Source organism: Podarcis muralis, chromosome 4 (genome assembly GCF_964188315.1).
Source record: "Podarcis muralis chromosome 4, rPodMur119.hap1.1, whole genome shotgun sequence".
Taxonomy (NCBI): Eukaryota; Metazoa; Chordata; class Lepidosauria; order Squamata; family Lacertidae; genus Podarcis; species Podarcis muralis.
The window spans coordinates 73,335,928-73,362,941 of record NC_135658.1 but is presented as its reverse complement, the minus strand read 5'-3'; the positions used below and the strand labels follow the sequence as shown (position 1 = coordinate 73,362,941).

Below are 27,014 nucleotides of genomic sequence, written 5' to 3'. Positions count from 1 at the left end.
GCTTTTTCGGCTGTGGCTCCGATCTGGTGGAACGCTCTGTCACAAGAGACTAGGGCCCTGCGGGACTTGACATCTTTCCGCAGGGCCTGCAAGACAGAGCTGTTCCGCCAAGCCTTTGGCCAGGGCACAGCCTGACTCCCTCCTTTGGCAATCCTCACAGAACTCTAGCCCAATGGTTGCCATTAATCTGATTGGAATTAATTTCATAATGAAATGATAATGAAAATGAAAATGATAATGAAATGATTGTAGAATGTTGTATTATTTTATTGTTGTTAGCCACCCTGAGCCCGGCTTCGGCTGGGGAGGGCGGGATATAAATAAATAAAAAAATTTATTTTTATTATTACATAGGCCTAATAAGCTCACAGCTGCTGCATTTTGAGGGTACTAATTCATGTTATGTCATATATCACACTTCAGCATCCCACCAATCTCCTAGACACAGTCTGAAACAGTGCAGAATTTTTCAGATTATCTTAAATGTGATGTCGTAGCTCACCTGAAAGCTATGGTGAAGAAAACCCAAGCTGTTGCAGCCATTGGTTATATTTTCCATCACACACGGCTTTAGGGATTCTTCAAGCAATTTTACCAGGCAGCTATCTGCTATAAGTAGCTTTTCCCGAGTTTCAATATTGCGGAAATCTACTGAGTCCTCTAAAACTAAGATTGCTCTACATCTACTTGTTTCCAGTACTTCATTCAGCTGAGTGCACTTAAAAGACTATATTTTTCTTGCTCCAGAGGAAAAGAAAAAAAAACCCAAGAAGGGAGCAATACTACTGGAACATGTTGCGGCTCAAAAATGAACTGCCAGAAGCCTAGAAATGCATAGTCAAGACAGATATTTAATACTTAAGCAGTCAATTGTGCATGCCTACCTATACTTGCAAGCGCCTAGAGGCAATTTTATATACCATATGCTGGTGTATCAGAGCAGGTCAAGGACTTTTTTTAGTTAGTGGATTTTCCAGCTGTTCCTTTTAATGCCGCACATTACTCAATAAGTCTGCGGCAACTTTCTCAGGATACACACAAACTTGAAATAACACATTTAAATCCCCATCCGTACAGCAAGGACTTCTTCATGTGTGCTGCAACTCTGCTGCAGTGCAGAAATGGCCTAAAATGTGCCCCAAAAAGCAGCAACAACCTATACACCAGAAACACAAACGCAGGGACCAAACCTTGCAACAAACCCACATGCCAACTCTGTCCCCATATCCACACAGGCATAAACAAGACCTAACAGAATCAGCCAGAATATCAAGGGTTTCATTTCCTGTTTTGGTTACTAAGAATACCGTAGTATATCTGAGCAGGAAGCTGAGATGGTTGATACTGGGGAGAAGTGTTCTTCAGATTATTTTGGTCCCAACCTGTTTTGGCTTTGTACGCTAGTACTGGTGGTCTACGCTACGGTCTCCATGATTCACTTTCAGGAAGAAAATGTTCTTGTTTACGCAAACACCTGGTGGCTGAAGATTATCATTCTTGGCAACCTCAAGATCATTGGATGGTGTTTTTAAGTGTAACGGTTTTTAGATGTTTTTAGGAAGTTTTGACTGTTTAGAATGCTTTTGTTTTGCTTTTTTGTTTTTAAAGTGTGGATCACTTTAAGGAGGTTGGACAGAGTATAAATCAGATAGATAGATAGATAGATAGATAGATAGATAGATAGATAGATAGATAGATAGATAGATAGATAGATAGATGATAGATAGATGATAGATAGATAGACAGACAGATAGATGATAGATAGATAGACAGACAGATAGGCAGACGAACCGCCTTGAATTGGGCCCACGAACTCACTGGCAGCCAACGTAGCATTTTCAGGACTCACCCACCTAGCAACCTCATTCTGTGCTAACACCAGCTTCCAGGTTGTATCTTGTTTTTCTTTAACTAATTTAATAAGGATTTCTTTTCTGGGGCCAGAACATAGATTTTGATTTATTGGCTGAAATAAACTGTTTTGATTTTCTAAGGGGATTATTACTAGGAAGGGTTTTTAACTTATTTGGATGCTACTAAATCTTAGGACTAAATCTGTCCTTGAGTTTTACATCATTTTCAAGTATCAATTACAAAATATCATGAATAATATAACTTTAAGATACACCAGAGGGAAATAGTCTCTAGTATGATTCAGGGGGAAAGGCATGTTTTTCTTGCTGCTCAAGATTTCATCATTATGTTTTACAAGATGATCTCTAAAAAGTACCTTTGCAAGCCTCCCCCAAGCTATTTTCCCTCTCTCTTTTCATGCAAGCTGATTGGTTTTTTCACAGCAAGCTAAGGCAACTTTGGCTCTCACAAAAACATAAACTGACAGGGCTTCCGACGTTTCCCTTGTTTATTAGGCATGGTTGTGTGCTTCTAATGCTTTCCTAATAACAACATAACCCTATACAAACTCAGTGTGATTTATGTAATTATTATTTTGACACATGACAGCTATTATACGTATGGGTGAAGCTTTGTCTGTGGAAGGAATTTCTAAATCCGAACTGCAAAGGTATGAGAAGAATGTTTGAATTAAGATGTTATCACATAAGCGCTCCGTGTCTTTAAAGCTTTGCAGATTAATGTAGTACCTGTGTGAACACTGAAAGAAAAGAACTTAAGATTTCATGTACATCCTGGGAGGGCACTTTAACAACAGTTGATATGACTTGCTTTGTGAGGGCTGGAAAATGCTTCGTGGGGGCTGGAGATTACTCCACAAGTTCACCTCGGTCAAAATCCTACCTGGTACATCTCAACCCAAAAAGGCCCAAATTTCAAAGACATGGGAGTTTAGTCTCATCTTGTAATGTTTTGCAATTAAGTAGACAATGGACCAAGAATTAAACTAAGAGTGAAAGGAAAGAGACTAAAACCTCAGCAAAAGCAGCCAAAGATTACCTGGATCCCAGCCATCTTTCCGATGCAGCTGCTCAATATACAAGACCTCTTTTTTAACAAGGCAGGCAATTCTGTATCTATTCACTGAAGTGCAAGTTCCACAGCTGACAGCAGGACCCTCCCTATGATTATTTTAGTAGTTTGGTGGAAACAGGGAAAGTGTTGTTGTTTTTAAGTGATTCATGGGATTAAATAATACAGGGAAACCATGATGAACAATAACTAAAGGCTGTCTTAGGAGAGGAAACCTTATATATAGTGGCAGCATTTTTTTGGCTAGTAAAATGAGGGCTGTTAAGAAATAGCAGGTGCCAACTGACCGACTGGAAGTTCTCGTGACTTTGTGACTTGCCATGGAATGAGACCATAAACTACGCAGAGCAAGTCCTGGCCTGCAATTTTTAATAGAACAGATGCTGTCAAGGATGCATCCTGGTTATGAAGAAAATCCTAAGAATATTCCCTGTGGTTGAGCCAAACCCAGAGTAGCTAATGCAGAGCTTCCCAGATACTGTTGGGACTACAACACTGAGCATGGCCAATGCACAGGGTTGATGGGAGTTGTAGTCCACAACTTCTGGGGGGCTCCACATTGACAACACTTTCTCTAGATGCCAAAAACTGCCTACATCATAGCAATAATATGTTTATGCTAAGGGCAGAGCAACAGAGACAACACAATAATGTAGGGATGGATTTTGACAGTAGAAGTGGATATATTGTTTAGTAACTTTAGTTATTATCCTTCAATGCTCACATTAGTGAGATCAGGAGAGTACCATCCTTTGCAGGTTAAACTTGGAAGCTAAGAAAAGGTTGATTTAACCTTCTAGGAACAATAATCCAGGATGCTTTAAAGTACTGTAGACGTGATTTTCCTGGTATTACCCTTTTTCTTTCCCCCCTCCCCCCACAAAAATACAGTAATGCACAAATTGTTTTGTGAAGAAATAAAAGTAGTATTTACTTACATAATCTAGGCATGGAAGCAGCAATTACAGTAGCAAAAGGAAGGCAGCTTTATAATTTCTATCTAAGTTACTAATTACAAAATGCAACTTCAGAAATGGTGTCTGAGCTTCAGAGCTCAGACATTCCCATGTGGTCGGCTGGAAAGCATGATAAAGAAAGAGGAGAGTGCCCAGGCAGGAAGGAAGTGTTACAGCTTCCTGCCAAGACAGACAGAGAAAGTGATTTCACAGAATTCTCTCTAGCAAATTTACAGGAAAGCTCTGTGAGCCTCAGCTTTTTCGTGTGCCTATCTGGAAAACATGAGTTGTTGGTTTTACTGCAATATTGTTGGTTTTACTGCAATAATGTCCCACAAATTAAACAAATAACCGCTGGATGTTTCAAATCAAAGTGCTTTGTGTGACATTTCAAAACTTGTCTGCCTAGTTCCTCTGTTCCCAAGTACATATCAGCCCCTTACATCATGGACCCCTTGTACAGAAGCCCTTGACATTACAAAATCTAAAACTGTGTGAATGAAAAGGCAGGAATTGAATTTAACATCAAACCAGCAGCGCAGAAGCGGCTGTACTGAGATATTGATTTTATATTTAATTTATTTTAAACTTCTGTGGATTTTATTTCTAAATTGAATTCCTCCTACAGAATAGTTGCAGCACTTAGCTCCAAGGTACAGTTGCCAGATCAAATGGTTTTTTTTTAGTGGGGGGGGGAGGAAAAGACACTGTGTGATTATTCTCTTTCTTCTGTTGAGAACTGTAGAGTTGGGACATTCTGAAGTGACTGCAATTTATCACACCGTAGAAAGTCATGCTGTTTGAAAAGAGGCAAGTCTTCCTTAGGATAGTATGTGTAATATATTTACACACAACAACAACAACAACAACAACAACAACAACAACAAGTTTCACAAACCAAATTTCTGAGGTTTGAGCAAATCCTGTACACACATCACAGTGCAGCAACTCTTAAGTGTACCTCTAAAACCAATGGTTGTTTAGGAAACAGTTAATCCCATACACGGCTGAAAATAGAGACACATCTCATAGCCAGCGGTGGCGGTAGTCAAGAGAATGGGTAAGAGTGAGGCAGGGAGACCAAATGGGGAAGAACCAGAGCCAAAAACAGGCAGAACCAACTAATTCTAGTTTTGTCCCCTTTCTCCCCACCCCAATCCCAACACAAGGGCAATACTGAGACTAAGTTAAAGGAAAGGAAAAGGATCCCTGGACGGTTAAGTCCAGTCAAAGGTGACTATGGGGTATGGCATTCATCTCATTTTTCAGGCCGAGGGAACCAGTGTTTATCCACAGGCAGCTTTCTAGGTCATGTGGACAGCATGGCTTAACTGCTTCTGGCGCAATGGAACACTGTGATGAGTGCCAGAGCACACAGAAACGCCATTTACCTTCCCACCACAGTGATACCTATTTATCTACTTGCACTGGCATGCTTTCGAACTGCTAGGTTGGCAGAATCTGGGACAGAGCAACAGGAACTCACCCTGTTGCAAGGATTTGAACCGCCGACCGCAAGAAGCTCAGTGGTTTAGACCACAGCACCACCCACATCCCTGGGACTAAGGAGGAAGAAGCTGACAGCCATTGCCACTCCCTGAACTGATTGCAGGTATGAAAGGCAGCAAGTGAGGGCTGGCTGAAGGTAGAGGTTAGTGGGGCAGCACCCCATTTGCCCACATGGATAAGCTTTCACTGCTCATAACAGCCCTATTCCTATTACTCTGCTGCTGCCACACCACTATTATTACTTGTTGCAGCATTACGACTGGAGGCAAATCTTCCCTCTGTAGAAGCTCAGTCCTGGCAAAGAACTCTTAATTATTGGCTCCGTCTAAATCTAAATCCACCCGGTCTACTGCTCTTAGTGACACAAGACCCCCATAAAAGTGTGTGGTCTAAAATTGTGCACCAAAAATTGCTTTCCTGCGGACTCCACCCAAATCAGCTTCTCAAGATGGGCTCTATTAAAGCAAAAAGGCTAATTGGACAGCGTCTGAAGGACTTAGAGCAACAGAACTATCTGGCCATTATAAAGAAACTCTGTCCTTGGTATGGCTTTTCCCCCCCTTCTCAGTTTGATTCCCTGGCACCATATTTGTATAAATTAACTACCCCAAAATACAGACGTGCCTTCACACTGGCCAGATTGGATGTCATGCCCTTTGCAGATACCAAAAGATTCCAACTGAGAAACGACTCTGCCCATGTGGAGATGGCAATCTGCAAACAGTGGCTCATGTTCTCCTGTCCTGTCCCCTTTATAAAGATCTGAGGAATGAGATCATCACCCCACTCTTACTTACCATCCCAGGCCGCCCATCTGCGGCCACATTGTTCTTTCTTTTATCAGATCAAAATGATCAGACAACAGCAAAGGTTGCTAGGTTTATCAAGGGTGCAATGAGATTAAGGGCCACTATCTGAATGAAAATCTTGGTCATTTGATTGTCCTTTTTACCCATTGTTGTATTTTTAATTGTATATATTGCTTGTTTTATGTTGCTATGGCCGTTGGCTAATGCAAATAAAGTTTATCTATCTATCTACATGTTGCTAGAGTCTCTAGACAGCCTGCTGCATCCCCATAACCTGCAATAGCTGGAATGTGTCCTTGAACTCTGATAAATGCCTTCTGCTTGCTTGGACAGATGATGGAAATGTAGGTGCACGTGTAGAAAAACCTTTGACATTTTGGAACTGTACAAAAGTAAGACCCACTTCCATTGGTCCTCCCACTTTTGATTCCAGCCCTGCCAACCCCTGGCATGTCACCTTCAGAAAATTGCTGATAAGGAAATGCACATCTCAGGATGAAAAAGGTGTCCCTCAATTTACATGAACTTCCTTTAGTTAGCTCGCGGGTGGCGCTGTGGGTTAAACCACAGAGCCTAGGACTTGCCGATCAGAAGGTTGGCGGTTCAAATCCCCGTGACGGGATGAGCTCCTGTTGCTCAGTCCCTGCTCCTGCCAACCTAGCAGTTCGAAAGCACGTCAAAGTGCAAGTAGATAAATAGGTACCGCTCCGGCGGGAAGGTAAATGGTGTTTCCGTGCACTGCTCTGGTTTGCCAAAAGCGGCTTAGTCATGCTGGTCACATGACCGGAAAGCTGTACACCGGCTCCCTTGGCCAATAAAGCGAGATGAGCGCCGCAACCCCAGAGTCGGCCACGACTGGACCTAATGGTCAGGGGTTCCTTTACCTTTACCTAAGGATCTAAGCCATAGACTGTTGTTCATATTATCATAGCCCCACACTATATTTTAAAGTCAGCGTCGTACACAAAGAGTCATTACCTCTCTCATGGACCACTACCTGTTTATGTCTGAAACTTCACACACATGAGGGGAGAGCGGAAAGTGTGACTAACCCATGAGAACGGCAGACAAGCAAAAACATTTGCCTGACAAGTCAAGCCCATACTGCCAATGTCTAGAACACACATTTTGGCAGAGAATAGGGGCAAACAGGAAGTCAGATACAACTGGGGCAGATGCAAAGGTCTACAGATAGATATAGGGACGTTCAAACTGTGGTATGCTACAGTGAGGACCACCCACTTAAAAGAACAGATTATCTTCCTAAAGAAAGATTTGGCAGGAGACAGCAACAAACAAAGGGATGTTAATACCGACACTACTGTATGCTGAGCTAGACAACAATTCCAGGCAACTGCCTGGAAGAACTGTGTGTTGAATTATAAGAAGCTCAGCCAATTTGCCACTAATCAAGTTCTGCTTCCACTGGCAACAGCAAGGGGGGGGGAGTATTCTCTTACTGTTGTTGTTTCACTTCCTGGGTTATATCATTCCACTAAGCCAGGGGTTGTCAACCTGGTCCCTACCACCCACTAGTGGGCGTTTCAGGATTCTAGGTGGGCGGTAGGGGGTTCTATGGCACAAGCTGAATCCTCCTTCCATCGAGCACTGGGCGGTAAGGAAATTTTACCATCAAGAAAGATGCATTAGTGGGCGGTAGGTATGAAATGGTTGACTACCCCTGCGCTAAGGCAACACAGAGTCGCTCTTTGCAAACCTTCAGTAATTGAAGAGGAAGAACCACAAGGATCAGCAACAAAAAGGAAAATGGGAAAAGAAATAAGTGGCAGCTTATCACGTCGCCAGAAAAGGAAGAAACACATCCACCTGAAGAAACAGGACAAAAGGAGGCATATCTATATCTTTCTATCTATATATGAAATTTATAAAAACTTTCTGTAATTTAAATGCAAATATATTTCATCTCAACATAGTGGAGAAGAGTGTGGCTTGTGGGCCTACTCTGCATCTGCAACTTGACGGCCTCTCCTGCTCTACTTTCTTATGCTTTAAACTGGATTTGGGATGGACAGCTGTGTGTATCCCCCCCCCATTGTTTCTGCTATGGTTCTGCTCACTGAGCTTGAATATTTGCAAAATTTAGCATACCTTATGCATGCAAACCTCAAAACACTTTTGTTTAGGCAAGCCTATCCAGATATGCACGTGTCTTATTTGTTTTAGTGACTGTTGATTTTAATAATCTTTTGAATATTTTTAATATCCATTTTTAATACCCTTTCCCTATTATTTTAAGGTTTCATTTTATATTGTAAGCTGCTTAGAGGCATGGGCTGTTGTTTCTTTACAATCAAGTGCTATATGAATTTTGTTAAAGAAATAAACGGAAGTACAGAAAGGTACTGCACAACAGAAGCACCCATGGTCAAATATTTCAGTCCAGTTGGCAGATAAGGGCCAACTATCAAAAATATATTAAACTAAAGCAGCTTTCCCCATTATTCTGTAACTGAGGACATGGGAGTGGGGAGATAGATCAGGAAATGGTGGGGCTAGAGGAGAGGGCGATCTGTTGTTGTTGTTTAGTCGTTTAGTTGTGTCCGACTCTTCGTGACCCCATGGACCAGAGCACACCAGGCACCTCTGTCCTCCACTACCTCCCGCAGTTTGGTCAAACTCATGCTGGTAACCCCGAAAACACTATCCAACCATCTCGTCCTCTGTCGCCCCCTTCTCCTTGTGCCTTCCATCTTTCCCAGCATCAGTGTCTTCTCCAGGGAGTCTTCTCTTCTCATGAGGTGGCCAAAGTACTGGAGCCTCAGCTTCACGATCTGTCCTTCCAGTGAGCACTCAGGGCTGATTTCCTTAAGAATGGATGTGTTTGATCTTCTTGCAGTCCATGGGACTCTCAAGAGTTCACTACTAAATCCACTTTTGTCCGTCTCTTTAAATGTTCTAATGTCCATTTGTGAACAATGGATGCCCTACCTGTGCTCAGAGAAACATTTGGGGACTGTATACAAGGGTAGTTCTTCCCAGAGCAGACCCACCAAAATGAATGAATAGGTTCATTTATTTCAATGGGTCTTCTCTGAGTAGGGCTAGCATTTGATGCGACCCATTTCGGGCAGGGGCTGCTCTTTGTTCCATCAGGAAAGAAATGGTACAGTACTTAACACTCAATGGCAAAAATATTTAAATCAACAGATAACAACTCTATTAGCTTCTATCTTTTCTGTGGGTGATATGTCCAGATCAAGGCCAGTAGGTTGCCAGCAAAGGAAGAGGAAACAGATAGAGGCTGAACAGAAACAGGTAAGCTTTAATCAGCCTTGTTTCCCCTGAAGACTAGAATGTCTCTTGAGTGGCCTGGATGTCAAATTAATGCCAGCTGGAAACAATATATATTAAGATACAGGATGGCAAGTTAAAGTAAGCAAAGCACATTTGATTTGCAGAAACATTAATCACTCCATTAGGTCCTCTAGAGTGCACTTTCTTTCAAAGCCAGCCTCACAAACAAGATAAATTATGGCTGTCAACGAATTCAGAAATAAGACCTCTTCCTCTCACCACCTATTTTTAAAAGATATATTAGATAATTTGAAATCCCAATATCTAATAAGCAAAAATCCCATTTTGAAACTTGCTCTTCCTACACACCAATCTTATTAAGTGTTTCCAAGCAGAGGAGGCATTTACAGAGGTAGGCTGCAGAAAGCCATGTTATCTGACCTGTCATACTGACTACATCTGGTCCCCATTTTCAAGGGCAGCTTTTGTCACAAGCTCTTCACTGAATTCTAGAAAATATTGGGGTTACTGTGTTAAAGAGAAGAAATATTAAATTTAGTTTTTTGTTTTTTTAATAGTACAGTATTTAACACAGGAGTGGAGAAACATTAACCTCTGGGCCAAATTAGGCTTGCAGAGCCTTTTCATCCAGCTCATCGACTTATATGCACCTCTACATTGACACAGACCTCGTCAACCAAACAACAGGTGTATCTGGTGGACATTGAGTCCCCATGTATATATGTCAGCTAAGAGCACCATTCTATACATGTCTACTTGGAAGCAAATCCCATTGAGTTGAACTGAATATTTCAAGTTTTGGGTTTACAGCACAAAACTAGAACTCAACATTCCAACCAGTCACACTTCAGGCAACACCTGCAGTTTAGTTTCTAGCACTGCCATTTCCATTAAGGGGATCAATAACTTTGTCCTCTCTAGAAACAGGAACTATTTGGCCCAGAAGAACTTCCTATGTACAATTTTCACTCAGCCCAGTACTAAGTACCTTGCAGAATATGGTTTTCCTGACTGAAGTTGAAAAATCCAGTTGGCAACCCTACTCTCACTCTTAATTGATCTGATCTTACAACAGCCATTATTAGTAGTAGTAGTAGTAGTAGTAGTAGTAGTCATCGTCATCGTAGTAAAGGTAAAGGTACCCCTGACCATTAGGTCCAGTCACAGATGACTCTGGGGTTGCGGCGCTCATCTCGCTTTATTGGCCGAGGGAGCCGGCGTACAGCTTCTGGGATATGTGGCCAGCATGACTAAGCCGCTTCTGTCGAACCAGAGTAGCACACGGAAACGCCGTTTACCTTCCTGCCAGAGTGGTACCTATTTATCTACTTGCACTTTGACGTGCTTTCGAACTACTAGGATGGCAGGAGCAGGGACCGAGCAATGGGAGCTCACCCCGTTGCGTGGATTTGAACTGCTGACCTTCCGACTGGCAAGCCCAACAGATTCAGTGGTTTATACCACAGAGCCACCCGATCCTCTTGTGTACATATTTGTGTACATATTAATTGTCAGGAGACAAAATTCAGAAAGAGCAAATTTCAAAGGATGGTGGTGTTTCAGTTTATATATTGTTTTGGAAAGTGCATATTATGTGATTTATCATTTAAATGTGAACTGAATCAATTTTCTCTCCATCCCTATTTTAGGTGACATATCTGGCCTGTGGCAACTTCATTATGAAAATACTTTTCTCTGTTTCCCATCTTCTTTCTATAGCAAGTTCTTTCTTATTCCCCCTCCCCTTTGGTATGTGATTGTGTTGAGATTCGTCTGTGACCATTTTTCTTTTGTTGTTATGAGCTCCAAACCGCCCCCACCCCCCAATCTCAGGTAGATTCATCCCATCTTATAAAAGCAAGCAGCTAACCCAACCATCGAAATGGATCTTTCATTTTCTTGGCCTTCAGTATGATAAAAGCTAGTTTCTCCTTTGATCTCAATTTAAGCTCCTAGAATTTTCTTTTGAAACACTTGTACCAAATGTAGGAAATGGCACAGCTAAAAGAATAAACCTGCAGGAGGGCCTTTTAACAAAAACTCCGAAGCATTATTCCTGAGCACAAGAGGGTTTCTGACATCTCTAATATTACATGGGCATGCGATTAATCAGTCCTGTGACAGATTTGCAATACATACACACAGCTGGATGTGTGTAAAGACAGTTATTCTTTGTACAGGCTTTAATGTGCCATGTTCTTTCAGACAGGTATTGGCATATTTGCCGTAAAAATCTTGTCCATAAAAAGCTTTCATTTCTATTCAGAAGCATCTGATTGCTGCCACATAAAGCCCTCGACTATTCACTGTAAAATCTTTAATATTTTAAAAATAAAATTAAGCACCCAAGAACACAGCCCTGAAAAGTCTTCCAGCTTGGCAAAGCAGTGGTCCTCATTTTCCACCATAATAGAGTGAGGAGACAGGAAGCAGTCAAAGCCCACAAAGATCTACATAGTACAGGATTCCATTTAGGGTTCCATATGTTAGTTGAGGCCTTGATGGGAATAGCATCTTAAAGAAGAACTTGATCTGCCAGATCAATATGGCCCTATTTATTTTACATAATATGATGTTGCCAATTATCTTCAAATAGTTTATAACCTTAGCTTCATTTATAATTTATTTTTTAAAACTTGGATGTCCCGGAAATATTTTAAGTAGGAATGGACTGGGGTGGCATATTTTCAAAATATAAAAACTCCATTTTTAATGGAATACAGCATTATAATTTATGACATTCCCTTAATCCAGATGAGACAGAAGTGTTCTTAGCTAGGAAGACCAAGTAGATTCAGCCTCTCTTGGATGGGGCAGCACTTCCCTTGAAAATCAGGTTAACAACAGTACTGCACCAATTGCAAGGAAAGATGGACTTGGCTGTGGTTACACATTGCCTTGGTTACATCACATGCCTTGTAGGTAGATTGCAGACCAGGACCAGATTTTAGGATCATGTAACTCGATTAACAGTTGCACTGGTTGCTGGGGTTTACTTTTAGAGCTCTACATGCCCTTGGGATCAGGATGCCTACAGGACTGCCTCCTCCTATTTGATCCTAAATTTGTCCACTAAGGTCATCAGGAGAGTCTGAGATGCACTTAGCACAAGCACTTTTAAGGGCTGTCTTCATTGTAGTGTCTACTCTCAGGAGAGCTGTTTTGACCATCTATGATGTAAACACAATAAGCCCTTTTTGGTTGGTTTCTTTTTTAAGCTTTTTTCTTCATTCTTGGCTAACTTTCTTTGGCTGGTTCATCCACTTTTTGCTACAGATCTTGTGGTTTCCTGTATTTTTATCTGATGCTTATTTCTTGTGTTTTTGTGTTGTAGTATTAGCAGTTTTGAACTAGAAAGGGATTTTCCTCAAGATGAAAGCAGGGCTCTGATCCCATTAATTATCAGTCCCACCACCCCCAGTTGATATAATTTGAATTAAAATAATAATAATAATTGCATGTTAGATGCAAAAACATAGTTTGGGAGTAAGTGGTGGGTGGCGCTGTGGTCTAAACCAGTGTTTCCCAACCTTTTTTGGGCAAAGGCACACTTGTTTGATGAAAAAATCTCGAGGCACACCACCATTACAGCCCCGTGACGTCAGCGCGCAGCATCACGCCGGGAGGGACGCACGAAAGTGTAACTTTCAATTTTTTTCCCTCCCCCTTGCCGGGGAACCTCCAAGCTTTGGGGGTGGGGGGGGAGGAGGCAGCAAAGCGAGGGACTGAGGGACTCCTCCAACGACAAGGGTTGGGGAAGAAGAGAAAGGGCTATTCCGCTCCAGTCACGGGAGGGGAATATGTACTGGCCCAACTGGTGTGCGGTCTTCGGAAAGCGGGGTGCGGGAAGGAAGCCTAGGCTCGGGGTCCACCGACCTCGGCAGAGAAAGGCAACAACCGGAGCCGATGACGAGCCGGCGCGTGCGTGCAGCGGCTGGCCTCGAGCTCGGGAAGCTGCGCGCGGCGATGTTGACACGGGGCGCGCGAGAGCTTGGGGGCGGGGCGGGAGAGAGAGAGAAAGAGTTGGCAGCACCAGGCGCTGTTACTTATTGCGCTGCGGACGCTGCCAGCAACTGCGGTGGTTGTGCGGCCGCCGCCGCCGCAGAACGTCCTCGTCAGTCAGCTGAGCTGCCTGGCGGCGTAGGGAGCCGAGGGGCGGGGCTTCCTTTCTGAAGGAGCTGAGGGTGGCGGTCCTCCGGCGCCTTCGGCGAAATGGCGCCGGCCCAGAGCGCTTCTAGGAGGCTGCCTTTGTGCGCGACGTAAAGCCCTCTTTCCCTCCCTCCAGCCCCATGTCACATGTGGAATAAATAAAAACTGTGGCTGCATTGTAGCTACATCCCGGCCTCGGATCCCCGCGGGATTTGCCTAATCCTTTGGAAGCCCCCTCCCCTCCCCGGCCCCCCATTGTTCTGTCGGGGGTCCCGCGCCCCCCTCTCGCCTGTCCCCCGGGCTTTGTTCTCGATTTGGAGAGGCGGCGAGGCTCAGCTCCGGCTCCGGGAGAGGGAGGCTGCCTTCCAGCCCGCCATGCGCCCCGGGAGCCTGGACGGCGGGGACGGGAAGGAAGGCGCTTTGGGGGCGCGGGGCGCCGTCCCGCCGCCGCCTCTCCCAGCAGCCCGGCAGGTAGGGGAGGGCACGGAGGGGCGCCCGGCGCGGAGCTGGGAGCCTCCGCGAGGCCCCGGCGCGGAGCTGGGAGCCTCCGCGAGGCCCCGGCTCGACGGGGCGGGATAAAAATGCGGCGCCAGCTCGCAGCGCCTCCCCGAGCGCCCTTTGCACACCAACCGGCGGAAGCGGAGGCTACGCGGCTGCGGCCGCCCAGCCTGGCCGGGGATGGCGGGGCGCCAGGTACCGGCAGCCCTCGAGGGGAGGCGCCGGCGGCGTCCAGGGACCGCGCCCGCCCGGCCCGGGAGGCGGTGCAGCGCCAGATGTTGCCGCTGCTGGAGAGCCTCCGAGCCCCGGGAGGCTGCGCGCGGCGGTGGCGGCGGCGTCCAGGCGCGCTGGGGGATGCGGGAGCCGAGGGGGCGCCCGCGGGGGAAGGGAAGGGGAACCCCCTCCTCTGCAGCGGGGCCCAAGGGCCTTGATCCAGATGGGCCGTGGCGCTCCAGCGTCTCCTCCGGTGGAGAGCGGGCGACCTCCGGTTGGGGGGCAGCAGGGGTGCCAAATGGATTAAAATATTGGGGGGCGCCCAGGTAAGCCTCACTCCAGGATAGATGGATTTCTATCCTCCGGGGGTCCTCCGGCGCCTTCGGCGAAACGGCGCCGGCCCAGAGCGCTTCTAGGAGGCTGCCTTTGTGCGCGACGTAAAGCCCTCTTTCCCTCCCTCCAGCCCCGTGTCACATGTGGAAAAGGGGGCTGGATCCAGTGACGCAACTCGGAAAACTGTTAGGGAAGCCAGAGCAGGAAAGTGAGTGGGAGGCGGCGTCGCCGCTTTAACCCACGTTTCCTTTTTGAAAGAGAAACCAGTGTTTCCCAACCTTTTTTGGACTCGCTCGCGGCACACCAGGCAACAGCTCGCGGCACATTAGTGTGCCGCGGAACACCGGTTGGGAAACACTGGTCTAAACCACAGAGCCTAGGGCTTGCCGATTGGAAGTTCGGTGGTTCGAATCTCCACAATGGGGTGAGCTCCTGTTGCTCGGTCCCTGCTCCTGACAACCTAGCAGTTCGAAAGCATGTCAAAGTGCAAGTAGATAAATAGGTACCGCTCTGGCGGGAAGGTAAACAGCGTTTCCGTGCACTGCTCTGGTTCGCCAGAAGCAGCTTAGTCATGCTGGCCACATGACTCGGAAGCTGTACACCGGCCAATAAAGCGAAATGAGCGCCACAACCCCAGAGTCGTCAGCGACTGGACCTAACGGTCAGGAGTCCCTTTACCTTTACCTAATTTCTTAAATGAGTTGACCTCCTTTTGACTAAAAGCAAAAACCTTTCTTCTCTTTCAACAGACTTTTCTTTTTGCTTATGATCATAAATGATAGTAATGACAAGCACATTGGTGTAATGATCCACATGACCTTTACTGTTTGGCTATGCATCATTTAACACAAAAAAAACATCTTTACTCCAAATGCAGAATCACAGGGGGAGAATCACCTTTTCTGACATGATGGGGTTTTTTGTCCATGGAAGTGCTTATGAAAGTATTCTCATGGAAGCATACATGTGGAAAAGGTTATATCTGAACTGACCGTCTGCATAGTTATTTCAGAAAGGATTCTAAAGCAGAGGCTAGCAGCAATTTGATATTCTACACCTTTTGTGAGAAATGCAAATGGAGGACCAAACATAGTGCTACAGTTTCTGTGCAAATGTCTCTTACGTTAACTGGGTAAAAGAAAATGCACTTCGCAATGGCAGGAGGCAGAACTAGGTGACCATGAGATCCCTTCCAACACTATCCTTCTCGGCAGATAGTACTGCTTGCCAGTAGGGTGCTTGTGACCCAGAATGGTAGCTTCAGTTGCATGGACTTCATTCCAGTAAATGGACAAAACTGGGAATGGGTCTGTCACTGACAGCCACCCACCTCCCAGGAAGTGATGAAACAGAAGCTAACCATAAGATTTGACACCACATCTTTAACACCTTGAAAGTAGGGATCCAACGGTGGTCCTATAATATTATGGTATGCTATCATCTGATAAACACTGAAATTCCAACATAACATATTGAAACTGATGACAATGGGGAAACAAGTGCCCAAACGTAACTCTCTAAAGAAAAGTGTTTACGGTGGCCGTCATCCAAAATTAAATCAAAGTATTATTAGACGTCTATTTCCCTGGTGGGGTATATTTAGAAAGGATGGTTGAGAACATGCTTCGTTGAACGCATCAATAATCTTCTCATACTTTACGACAACTGTGCACTGATTTATTTATTTTTGGAGTCGGAATGCATAAATGAATGCAATTGTTATTTTTTAAGCAAACAAATGCAAATATGGTAAAAAGCTCATATCTCACCATGTGCCTTTAATCCTATACCAAATATTATCTGGCACAACCTAGCATACATCAACAGCTAAGTGCAGCTGATGGTTGTTTTTTCAGAGATTTCATTGTGGTAAAATATACTAGCATTATTTGAGCAAAATCTCTGGCACACATGCTCATTGGTCCACAGTTAAACAGTTTCCATAAGTTCTTGAAGCACTACAAGGGAGCTACTGGGAAAGGGGACTGTAAACTGTGGGTAATGATGCCTCTATCATATTGCCCTGGCCTCAGAAAAGCTATCTTCTGTATACAGCTAAGCAAATCTAATTTTGCAGTGGTTAGCACCTAATAGTCTACCATCTTGAACAGCCATATCTATGTCTGCAGAACAAACTTAAACTAATTTGCTTTGTTGTTTTTTTGTTTTTGTTTTTTGATTGTGCGGCATAGTTAAGGCATTCATTGATCATAAGGCAGAAGTAGCGATGCAAGCCAGTGATAAACATAATTATCTTGGAGGACTGCTGCATTAAACTAAATCGGGTATCCTGTGCCAAACACCACCGAAATCTTTTAAGTTATGCCAAAAGAGAGATCAGTTTAGATTGTAAATAATTCAGCCCTCGTTATGATCTCACAAATTTGCTATCCCACCCCTCCATGTTTATGATCGACAATATTTTCAAAATATTAGAATATATATTTTATAGATTTTTTTAACGTTAGCAATGAGAATCCTGTGTTATAACAACTCATGCGGGGAAAAACAATTACACGAAAAGGGTTCGCCCCCTCCATTTATTGTTATTCTCATTAGAGAGATGAAGGCGTTTCAATTGTCAAACACAATCCCTGCAATAAATACCATTTATTGTCACCAAGATGGATTTATATGTCATTGGCTTTCACCACCAGCAGCCCCCCCTTTTTTTTCTTAAATACTATATCTAGGGAATCTGTGGCCCACCTGTTAATACTGACCTACAACTTTCATCATCGTGATAGTTGGGGCTTATGGAAGTCAAAGTCAAATATAATCCAAAAGGCTACAGATTTCCCACCCCTGTGCCATATGGACTATTCTGCCTGACTCATTTTGGTTTGTAGAGCAAATCCCCACTTTTTTAGAGGCAAATTTAAACACAGATTCGTTTCGAGTCTAAAATGGTACCTGAAAAATTCCATGAAAGAGAAGCCATAGCCATGTTGCTCTGCGATTCCTGCACAAACAACATTTGCAGATGCTCCGATCAATGTCCCATTACCTGTAATTCAAAACAAAAACAAATTCGAGCTGATATCGAGGCTCTTTATCTTTTGGCTTTGCCACTCAATTAGATCAGCTAGCAGACTTAGATGCAAAGGAGGGGGAAATCAATCATTTCGCATGCACCTGAAAGGATATCACCTGAACAATAACCTCCCTGTCTATAAATAGCTGAAGGTTTTCAGAGGCAGACCTGTCTTTGTCCTCAATGAAGGCGGGGAGAGAGAGTGTGTGAGAGAGCTGTGTTGCCAAAACGACATCTTCTGCAAATATTCTGAGAAACTTGCTGGTTATTTGTTTCAAACACAAAAATGTATGAGTAAGATAAAATGAAAGTGAGATTAGGAAGCAGGGTGGGGAGGGATACAGATCTCTGCTGATAGCAAGTTGGGCTATTGATTGGAGGAATAATGAAAAATGAGGGGTTGTTCCTTCCCTCTCCCCCCTCCAAAAAAAAATTCTTGCAAGAGCAATAGAATGAAGTGCTTATTTTCAAAATGTGTCCTTTACACTGGAGCACAATTAGTTGCCTAAAATGACAAGAGTTCTGAGGCCCAATGGCAGAGAACTAGGGGTCCAAGCCTTTCTGGTCTACCCCCAACACACACAGCCTTGCTGCACATGCAGATGTACTTTGTGCTAGACAGCATTGTGCAGTATGACCCTGAGTTCCCTCTAACTGCAACTGAATTGTTTTAACTCTGTTGTAATTTTGCTTCCTTGACTTTCCGCGTGAAAATCTGTATTGGCTGCTGACGTGAGTTGTAGATCTAAGTGTCTGGTGTTTCTTTGTCTACTTGAAGAAGAATAAGGTTGCAGCAGCACAAGCTTTCTCCCCTTCTTAGTTTCTTTTTTTCTTCTTTCATTTTCTTTTTTTATTAAATCCGATTTAATACAATGTCCACGGGGGGGGGGGGGACATAGCATTAAGAGTCTAATGTCATTTTACATAATCTTAAGGCATTAATGGTCAACCTAGGCACTCCATAGACATGTTTGCGAAACTAGTGGAAGAAATTTTCTATGGTGTCTCTCTTTATAACAACTTTTGCTACCCAGCTAGTCACTCTGAAATAGCCCTGTCCCAGATATTGTTTTTTTAAAAAAACAACATATTTTTAATTAAAGATGTATTTAAAAGTATATGCAATGTCTTTTTTTTCAAGTTACATTTTCCACAGATCAGTTTCATTTGTTGAGACATTAGTGTTACCTTAGGAAGAAAAGGGGGGAAGAGGTGGAGGGGGGCATGTGAGTGGGGTTGGGGTTGGGTGGCAAGGTTTCTATTCTACTTAATGTATGTGTGGGGTTTTGTGTCAGCATCACTTGTGCGGGTTCTCTTTACTATTCACTTGCGTTCCTTTGATGGCGAGAGAGGTTGGGGTTGGCCTAGGGTGTGTTTGCTTGTTTGTGATTGGCTGTGGTGAACTTTGTTTTCCTGTGTGTGTGAATGGGGTGGGTGGGTGTTTTTGTATCAGGCTGTCCAGATTGATTTGTATGCAGTTGGCGGATTTTTGCCATCCCAGATATTGTTGAACCATACCTCAAGGGGTCGCTCAGCCTGGGATTTAAAAAAAAAATTTTTTTTTAAAGTCTATCACCAAATATGTTAAAACAGAAAAATTCCTTCCAGTAGCACCTTAAAGACCAACTAAGTTAGTTCTTGGTATGAGCTTTCGTGTGCATGCACACTTCTTCAGATACACAAATATGTTGTTGTTGTTTAGCCATTTAGTCGTATCCACATCTTCGTGACCCCATGGACCAAAGCATGCCAGATGTGTAGCCATCAGTGAAAAGAAAGTTACCGTATTTTTCGCTCTATAACATGCACCCGACCATAACACGCACGTAGTTTTTAGAGGAGGAAAATCCATAGGCATGCCACCCGTAGGCATTCCCTCCATAACACGCACAGACATTTTCCCTTACTTTCTAGGAGGAAAAAAAGTGAGTGTTATGGTGCAAAAAATACGGTAGATATTTATGTTGAATAGTAAAATCAGAATCTAGGTTTAATGAGAGCAGGGCTAAAGCTGGATTTGGTGATAGAGGTTGTTTAACAATTTTGGAACTGATATTGAAGACCCTTGTGCAGAATGTGTGGACAAATTTACATTCCCACCATGCATGAAAAACAATACGTTCCTATATTACCAGATCCCCTCAAACTTCTTAGTTTCAACACATCTGATTCTATTGTGAAGGTGATTATTATTAATTATTAATTATTATTTCTAAAAGCTACTTTGGGGGAAAATGCAAATAAACAGAAGCCCTTACTTTTTCCTTAAATGAAAAGCTGCTGTAAGGAGTAACTTTAAGGAGTTAACAACAAAGGATAGGAATACTTTCTCCCACAGACTCCCACACACACACCATTCAAACCTACCACATTGCTGCTTGGGCATTTTAGAAGACCAAACACCACAAAAATCATGAAGATTGTGCCAGTGCCTCCATCATTTCCAAATTGGTGGAAGACTATAGTCATCCACCTCTGAACTTCCAGATGAGCTGTGTCATTCGTTCATTGCTGTCTGAACAGGCTGCTTTTGATTTAGATTAAGGGAGCACTGGAACGAAATCTGAAATAAGGGCCTTTGCCATGATCTTGACAAGAGCAGGGAAGGCTTGGACCAGAAACTAGCAATTTGTGACATGAAATGAAGGGCAGCTACAGCATCTCATCTTGCAAAGAAATTGTGACTGGAACACTGAGATCAGCAAGAGGTTAGCGCCATGGCAGCTGTGCTTGTGAAAAGTCTGTGACAGTTTGAGAATAGCACTAATCCCAGTAGTAATTGAAAATCTATTACATCCAATTTGGTTTCCCTACTCTGTAGCCTCTGGACAGAATTTGAACATTACTCTCTTGCAAGCTGGAAAAAGCTGAAGTTGGCGGACCTCTTGATAGGCCTCTGCAATGGGGAGGAAAATAAAGTAGGGTGGGGTAAACTTGTTCAGCTTCCCCTACTTTTCCCTGTGGCTAGCATCTCTGAGCTACAACTGAATAAGACTGAAAAGGAGAATGAAAGCATGCAGGAGCCGGAGATAAGGTTAAAATGAGGTAGCAGCAAGAAATGAGGGTCCCAAAGTTGAGATGGACATGATGTGAAAGTTGGGCCAAAACCAAATGAGAAAGGAAATTGGAATGGACAAACATTCATCCACACAACTTTAAGACCATCTTCATGCTCACATTTACATATGAATTCTAGCAATTTGTCAGGGAATTTGCTTACAGGAAATATTTTCCTAATGCTTCACAGTGACTGTACACTTGACAAGTTTCATTTGCGGTCTCACTATTATTCTGTCTTCATCTGGTTTCCGGTTGCTATCCATTGTGATATCTACCAGTCCATTATGGATGGATGCTTTCCCATAATCTTTCCTGCTCTCATTTTTAAAATCTGCAAATCTGTGTTATATAAATGACAGCACATTCTGGCATCTTACCACTACCAGGATTTAGTGATGCCAAGTATCACTTGGCTTTGACTGGACACAAATTCCATTTCTGCTCTCTTACAGCCTTCCTCTTTTCGTAATGCAAAGCACCTTAATGTATCAGAAGATAGCCGGGAATGGCTATGTACCGTATTTTTCGCTCTATAAGATGCACCAGACCACAAGACGCACCTTGTTTTTGGAGGAGGAAAACAAGAAAAAAAATATTCTGAATCTCAGAAGCCAGAACAGCATGAGGAATTGCTGCTTTCACTGCGCAGCAACCCCTCTTGCTGTTCTGGCTTCTGGGATAGCTGTGCAGCCTGCATTCGCTCCATAAGACGCACACATGTTTCCACTTACTTTTTAGGAGGGAAAAAGTGAGTCTTATAGAGCAAAAAATACGGTACATACTAACAGCAGCAACACTTTCTCATCATTGCATCAATAACTGGCAATACTTCGTGCAATAGTCCAAAGCCATGGGTAGTCAAGCTTGAATTCAGACCTGATGTGCACAGTGCTGTTTTTCTAGAAAAAGAGGTGATGGAACTCACCATGAATGCCTCACTTGTTCTCTTAGAATGGCAATGGCACCACCTGAGAGGTACCAGAACTGAGTTTCAGTGAGTTCCATCTGAAAAAAAAAGTCCTGGATGTGCATATTCTCTGACCCAGGGCCCCAGAAGTCAATTAGGAGAGTTGCAGATGGGGAGGACAGAGCTTCCCCTGTAGACTGACTAATGGCTGTAGACTGTGTTGTAATATACAGTTACTGACCCACACTTGCGTACATGAAAGTGTTAACCAGAGTGGGGATGGAGCCTAGCAGGTTTCCTTCTCTCTGTGCTTCCAGGAACAAGCAAGGAGCTATGCGGCCTTTGGCTTCCAGCTACAACAGAAACCAAGCAAACAAAAACTCTCCAAAAGAGAAATTGTACAGCCTGCATCTTTACAAACCTAAAGATTGCATGATCCTTTTGGTAAGGAAACCAAGTTATTTTCCTTTTAAAGTCATTTGGCAGTAAAATAAAGAGGGGGGAAATGCTCCAGATAGGTTCTAAAATATATATCTCAAGTGTCAATGGCCAGAGTAAAAACATGCATCTTCAGCATACACTGAAAATTACATAATGAAGTTACTAGACACATCAGAAAAATTCAACAACTAGGAGCTGACACAGAGGAATCTAGATAGTTCTAGATAGAATCCCAGCCACTAATCTGGTTGTTGCCAGTTTATGGGCCAGTAGTTTCCAAGAAGTCTTCAAGGGAAAACCCACATTCTGTTCTAGAAAGAAAACAATATGGCAGAGCAAAATACTGAAGCTTGTTCAAAGCACAGCTGGCTCAGTATTACAGAAATTCAAAGCTTGGAGACTAGATGCACTATGGCCTTCAAAGCAGATAACAGGTTGGCTAAACTGGAAGCAAATTATTGTTGAGCTAATGAGTGGCTTCTTGAGGTAGAGAGGCAAGAACAAGGTTATACCTCGAACTGAAAGAATAACTGATAGGTAAAAAGGATGGACATTAAATAAGGACCAAATTAAATTTTAAAACATGGGCAGAACACCATTAGGTAAATGGGAGTACCTTGAAAAATGGATGAGAAAGCACAGGTGCAAACAAGGAATCCTTATATTCAGATGGTAGGGGAGTGTTAAAAGACAGAAGCAGCAAGCATGTAAGAGAGGTTTGAAGAGTTCTACTGAATAGGCACCAGCCAAGCACTGGACCATAAAGTTTCATTTTTAGGCAAAAATTGAGAATAAAGGAAGAGCAAGATAGGTTACAAAAGGAGACTTGTGATGTTAGCTTAAGTACCACTACAGAAACAGGGAGAGAGACATTCAGTGCAAACACAGATCCTTTGATGGATGTTTTATTGGCAGGATTTAAGCAGGCACAGAGAATCTAGAAAGTCAGATTTTTCAAATATATATATTTGAAAAAACCAAGACAAACTGGTTGATATGAGCCTGGGAACAGAGTGTAATGCTGACATCAACAAAATTCTTTCCTTATTCTGTGAATAAATATGCAAAATATGTATTATATCTCTGTAGCTGTGAAGTATAGCAAAATTTGTAAAAGCAATTGCCAACTCTGGCACAAGTATTTCATTCTCACTTTCCTGAGGGATGGAAAATCCAGGACAGACTTTTCAGCAACCTTTCAAATGCACTGGAAACTTAATGGCTTTGGGAAAAACATAGGGGGATTTTTGCAAGAACATTTATTTTGTAAAAGGTGAGATGCAATAGATGGGATGATGGTTCTTCCGAAGCTTTATTACGCCCCATAAACAACTAGAAGATCAGGCACGAGATAGCTGTCACTCCCCCCTGCTGCAGGCCAAATGTGACAGGTGGGAGTGGTCACCTACTTGCCACTCACTTGATGCCATTATAACATCAGGTGACAACTTCAAAGGGGATCACCTTCAGCTGAGTGGCACTAAGGGTCATAGCTGTCAACCGTCCCTTATTTGGCGGGAAAGTCCCTTATCCCAGCGCCGTGTCCCGCTGCTGTCCCTTATTGATTATGTCCCTTAAATTTCCCAGGTTTCAAAGGAAGCAGCTCCTCTCCCTCCCTTCCTGCCGGCCAGGGAGGAGGGAGGCTCCAACTGTGTTGATGGCTGCGTTGCTCACCCAATAAGGAGTCTAAGAACGACTGGGGGGTGGAGCTTGCATGCCTTGTGCCGATCAAATCGGCCGCGTTGCCTGGGGACTCGCCTTTGCTCAGCGCTTCCCAGCGGAGAGGTGACAGTGGTTTTCCTTGCTGCATCTCCTTTGCCGGGTTGCTGTGCTATGGGAACCACCACTTGAGGCTTCGTTTTGCTGCTGGCTGGGCTTTCTGCCTTTGGCTCAGAGGGGCTCAGAAGTCGAACATACGTGTGCTCTGAAAATCCCTTATTTTGGCTGCTGATCCCTTATTTCCGAGGCTGCTGGTACCTTATTTTCAAATCTGTAAGTTGACAGCTATGCTGAGGGTGAGCCTCATTGGCTGCAGTAAAAGGTTGCTGATAAGCATTACATATGACTTCAGGTGGGTTTGGCTTGGGGAAAACAGCCTTGTGAGATTAATTCAGCCCATGGACCAGAAGTCCCCCACTGTTGCAGGTGATGATGGCCTTACCAGCCTTTCCCCTTACCAGGCACAGCCCAGCAGACAAAATGTGGCTTAATCTTTCCTTACCTACTAGGAATAGCCTGCTTTTAAAATGCAACTACTCACCCTAAACCATAGCAGCTATAAATTTGAGTAAATGTAAAATTTAATATGTACAAACACATATAATCAGTGGGAAGGGGCTAAAAAGAAGGAATTTATACACTAGCAACTCCAGAGGAGCTAGGAAACAGAAATATAGAAGAAAAAGGTATTAACTGGTCCAGATATTTTTTCCATGGACGAGGCCACATTGTTGACCACTTTATTAATGGAGGGACATTTTGTTTATGAAGGGAACTATTTCACATTTAGCGCCCGGCACATTTAATGCATGCCTCCCTGAGGAGTAAACTCATTTCTGGAATGCAGCTGCCTGTTTGGCACAAGTGCTAGAAAAATGAGCCCAGAGAGAATCTGTTTTTCCATCAACATTTCCACAAAGTAGGACTAGGCATGGAGGAAATAATAATAATAATAATAATAATAATAATAATAATAATAATATACGCAAGTGCCCAACCTCCTGATGTGATAATGCACAGGCACTGACTGAGGTGTCAGGAGAAGGAAGCTGTGAGGGAAACAGTTAGCAGGGACTGACTGAGCAGAGCTGAGAGGAAGGGAATCTTTAAAATGGCTGCTCAGATCTGCTTGCTTACCTACAACAGTGTAGGCAAAAAAGTTATGAAGCAAATAAAGGTACAGGAGAAAAGAACACATAGTATATACATACTTATACCACTAAACTAATATCACCAGATAACAATTTTGAATATACTGTATATTTTATGGTATGCTGCCACCATATAATATCTCTGCTCAGAAATCTTCACTGGTCTGGCAGCCAGTTTGTTTTCAGGACAAGTTCAAGGTGGTTATTATTAATTGGGACCAGTTTACTTGTGAGATCACCTTACCCCAACCACTCTGCAGAACTTATTCCACAGTTGTAAGAAATCAATATTTTACTGTTGCATCAGTTAAACTTTGTAACGCCTTGCCTATTGGCATTAGACAGGCACCTTAGCTCAAAACATTTTTCTTTAGGCAAGCCTAAACTGACATGTAGAATGCTGGCATGTGTTTTTGCTTACTGTTTATGTTAATTATCTTTTGAATGTTTTTTTAAAATGCCCATTTTCAGCTGCTTTAGTTGATTGTTTTAATGTTTATTTTGTAAACTGCTTAGAGGTTTTATTACAATCAGGTGGCATGTAAATGTAAAATAAATAAATCCACTTTCAACAGATTCCTCCAACATCCCTACACTGAACTCTGAAGAAAGAATATTTCAGTGAAAATTGGTGGTCATATTTGATTTCAAATGAATGAAGGGTGAATGAAACATTGAGTGAGATGTTGCTCTTTTGTATTGGGGGGGAGGGACAAAATAATTCAAAAACATGTTTCATTAAACTCACTCAACGTAATAGTAATTATTCTTTCTTCTAAAAGCAGCAGTCAGCTCACTGTTTTACTTCTTACTTGGAGAACGGCAGGGGGAAAGCTTCTTACGTGTTTTGTCCTTGCAAGTTTTTCTGTTCTAACTTATTCATAGCCAATATTCATGTAATATGAAAGGGAATAATCAGCACGAAGATGAATTAAAAAGCAACCAGATGGCTCATCTATATTGTTCTTCTAAATTGCAAATGAACTCAAACCCACAACACTCCTTTTGTGGGATTGCTCGAATAACAAAATCAGGCAGGATGTAAATCCACTTACTCTAAAGCTGTGGCCCAGCAAGCAGTGAGATCCTACAAACCAAACAGGTCAAAAGCTTTTCGCAGGTTTAAGTTTAATTGGAAAAATTACACCCTTCCTTGCTCAGGGTTTATGCAATTGGCCTCTGGGGATAAGTCACAGCTTCATAGGGAAATGCTTGTTGGAAATGGCTGCTTAACGGGGTGGCTGGCTGTTGCGGCCCAGTGCAGTGGTTTCCAGTTTGCCCAGGAGCAATGCTAGGGTCAGGAGGGAAGGAGTTGGAGAATCTATGCGCTGGCTGCTCCGATTGGCAGGCTTTTCTGCTGGCTTGCTTTTGAATTATGGGTCAATCAAGACCAAGGTGAGTGGGTGGGACTTCGGAGCAGACTGGAGAAGAGCAGGCCTCACTCTGGTTAACCCCTGGCAGATAAAGGTCGGCTGCGCCCAACCTCAGAAATCAGTCAGCCAAAGTACACCTGTCCCATACCACAGTCCCAATCTGGCTCATGCAGCTCCTCTTTTGTTTTGTCAAAGAAAGAAACATTCACACTGGAGGTGGCATTTTCCAAAGAACTCTGTGTCCATCATATCCACACAGGGTGGTATCCAACTAATGTGCTCTTTCAGTGCAAGGATTTACACTTGTGCAATGGAACTCAACTCCCCCCTGCCACATGTTCCCTAAATCTGTTCTAAGAGTTCACCGAACCCTCTGGAGCAAATCTGAGGAGGACACAGGCTGTGTACTAGAGGAAAATTTCCGTTGTGCAGTGGGAATAGCTTTAGATACATTTCTGAGCATGGCTACATTTCTCCCACCTCTTTGTCTTCCATTGTTCTGAATGTGGGGGGAAATGTAAACAAACAAACCAGGAAACATACAAACACACAATCATCTTTCCACCCTTCCTTCTCCCAGGCTATCTCAAGTCCATCAGGATGTGGGATAAGACAGTAGAATCACCTCTGTACAGGATCA

General features: G+C 43.3%; 1 protein-coding gene across 1 annotated transcript in view; it reads right to left on the bottom strand.

Moving 5' to 3' along the window:
• Positions 1-27,014, bottom strand: part of OCA2 (OCA2 melanosomal transmembrane protein) — a 130,599-nt gene that overhangs the window by 13,433 nt on the left and 90,152 nt on the right. Inside the window, exon 22 of the mRNA XM_077927568.1 lies at positions 17,603-17,696. Coding sequence (XP_077783694.1) covers positions 17,603-17,696 — 94 coding nt within the window. The remainder of the gene's footprint in view (positions 1-17,602; positions 17,697-27,014) is intronic.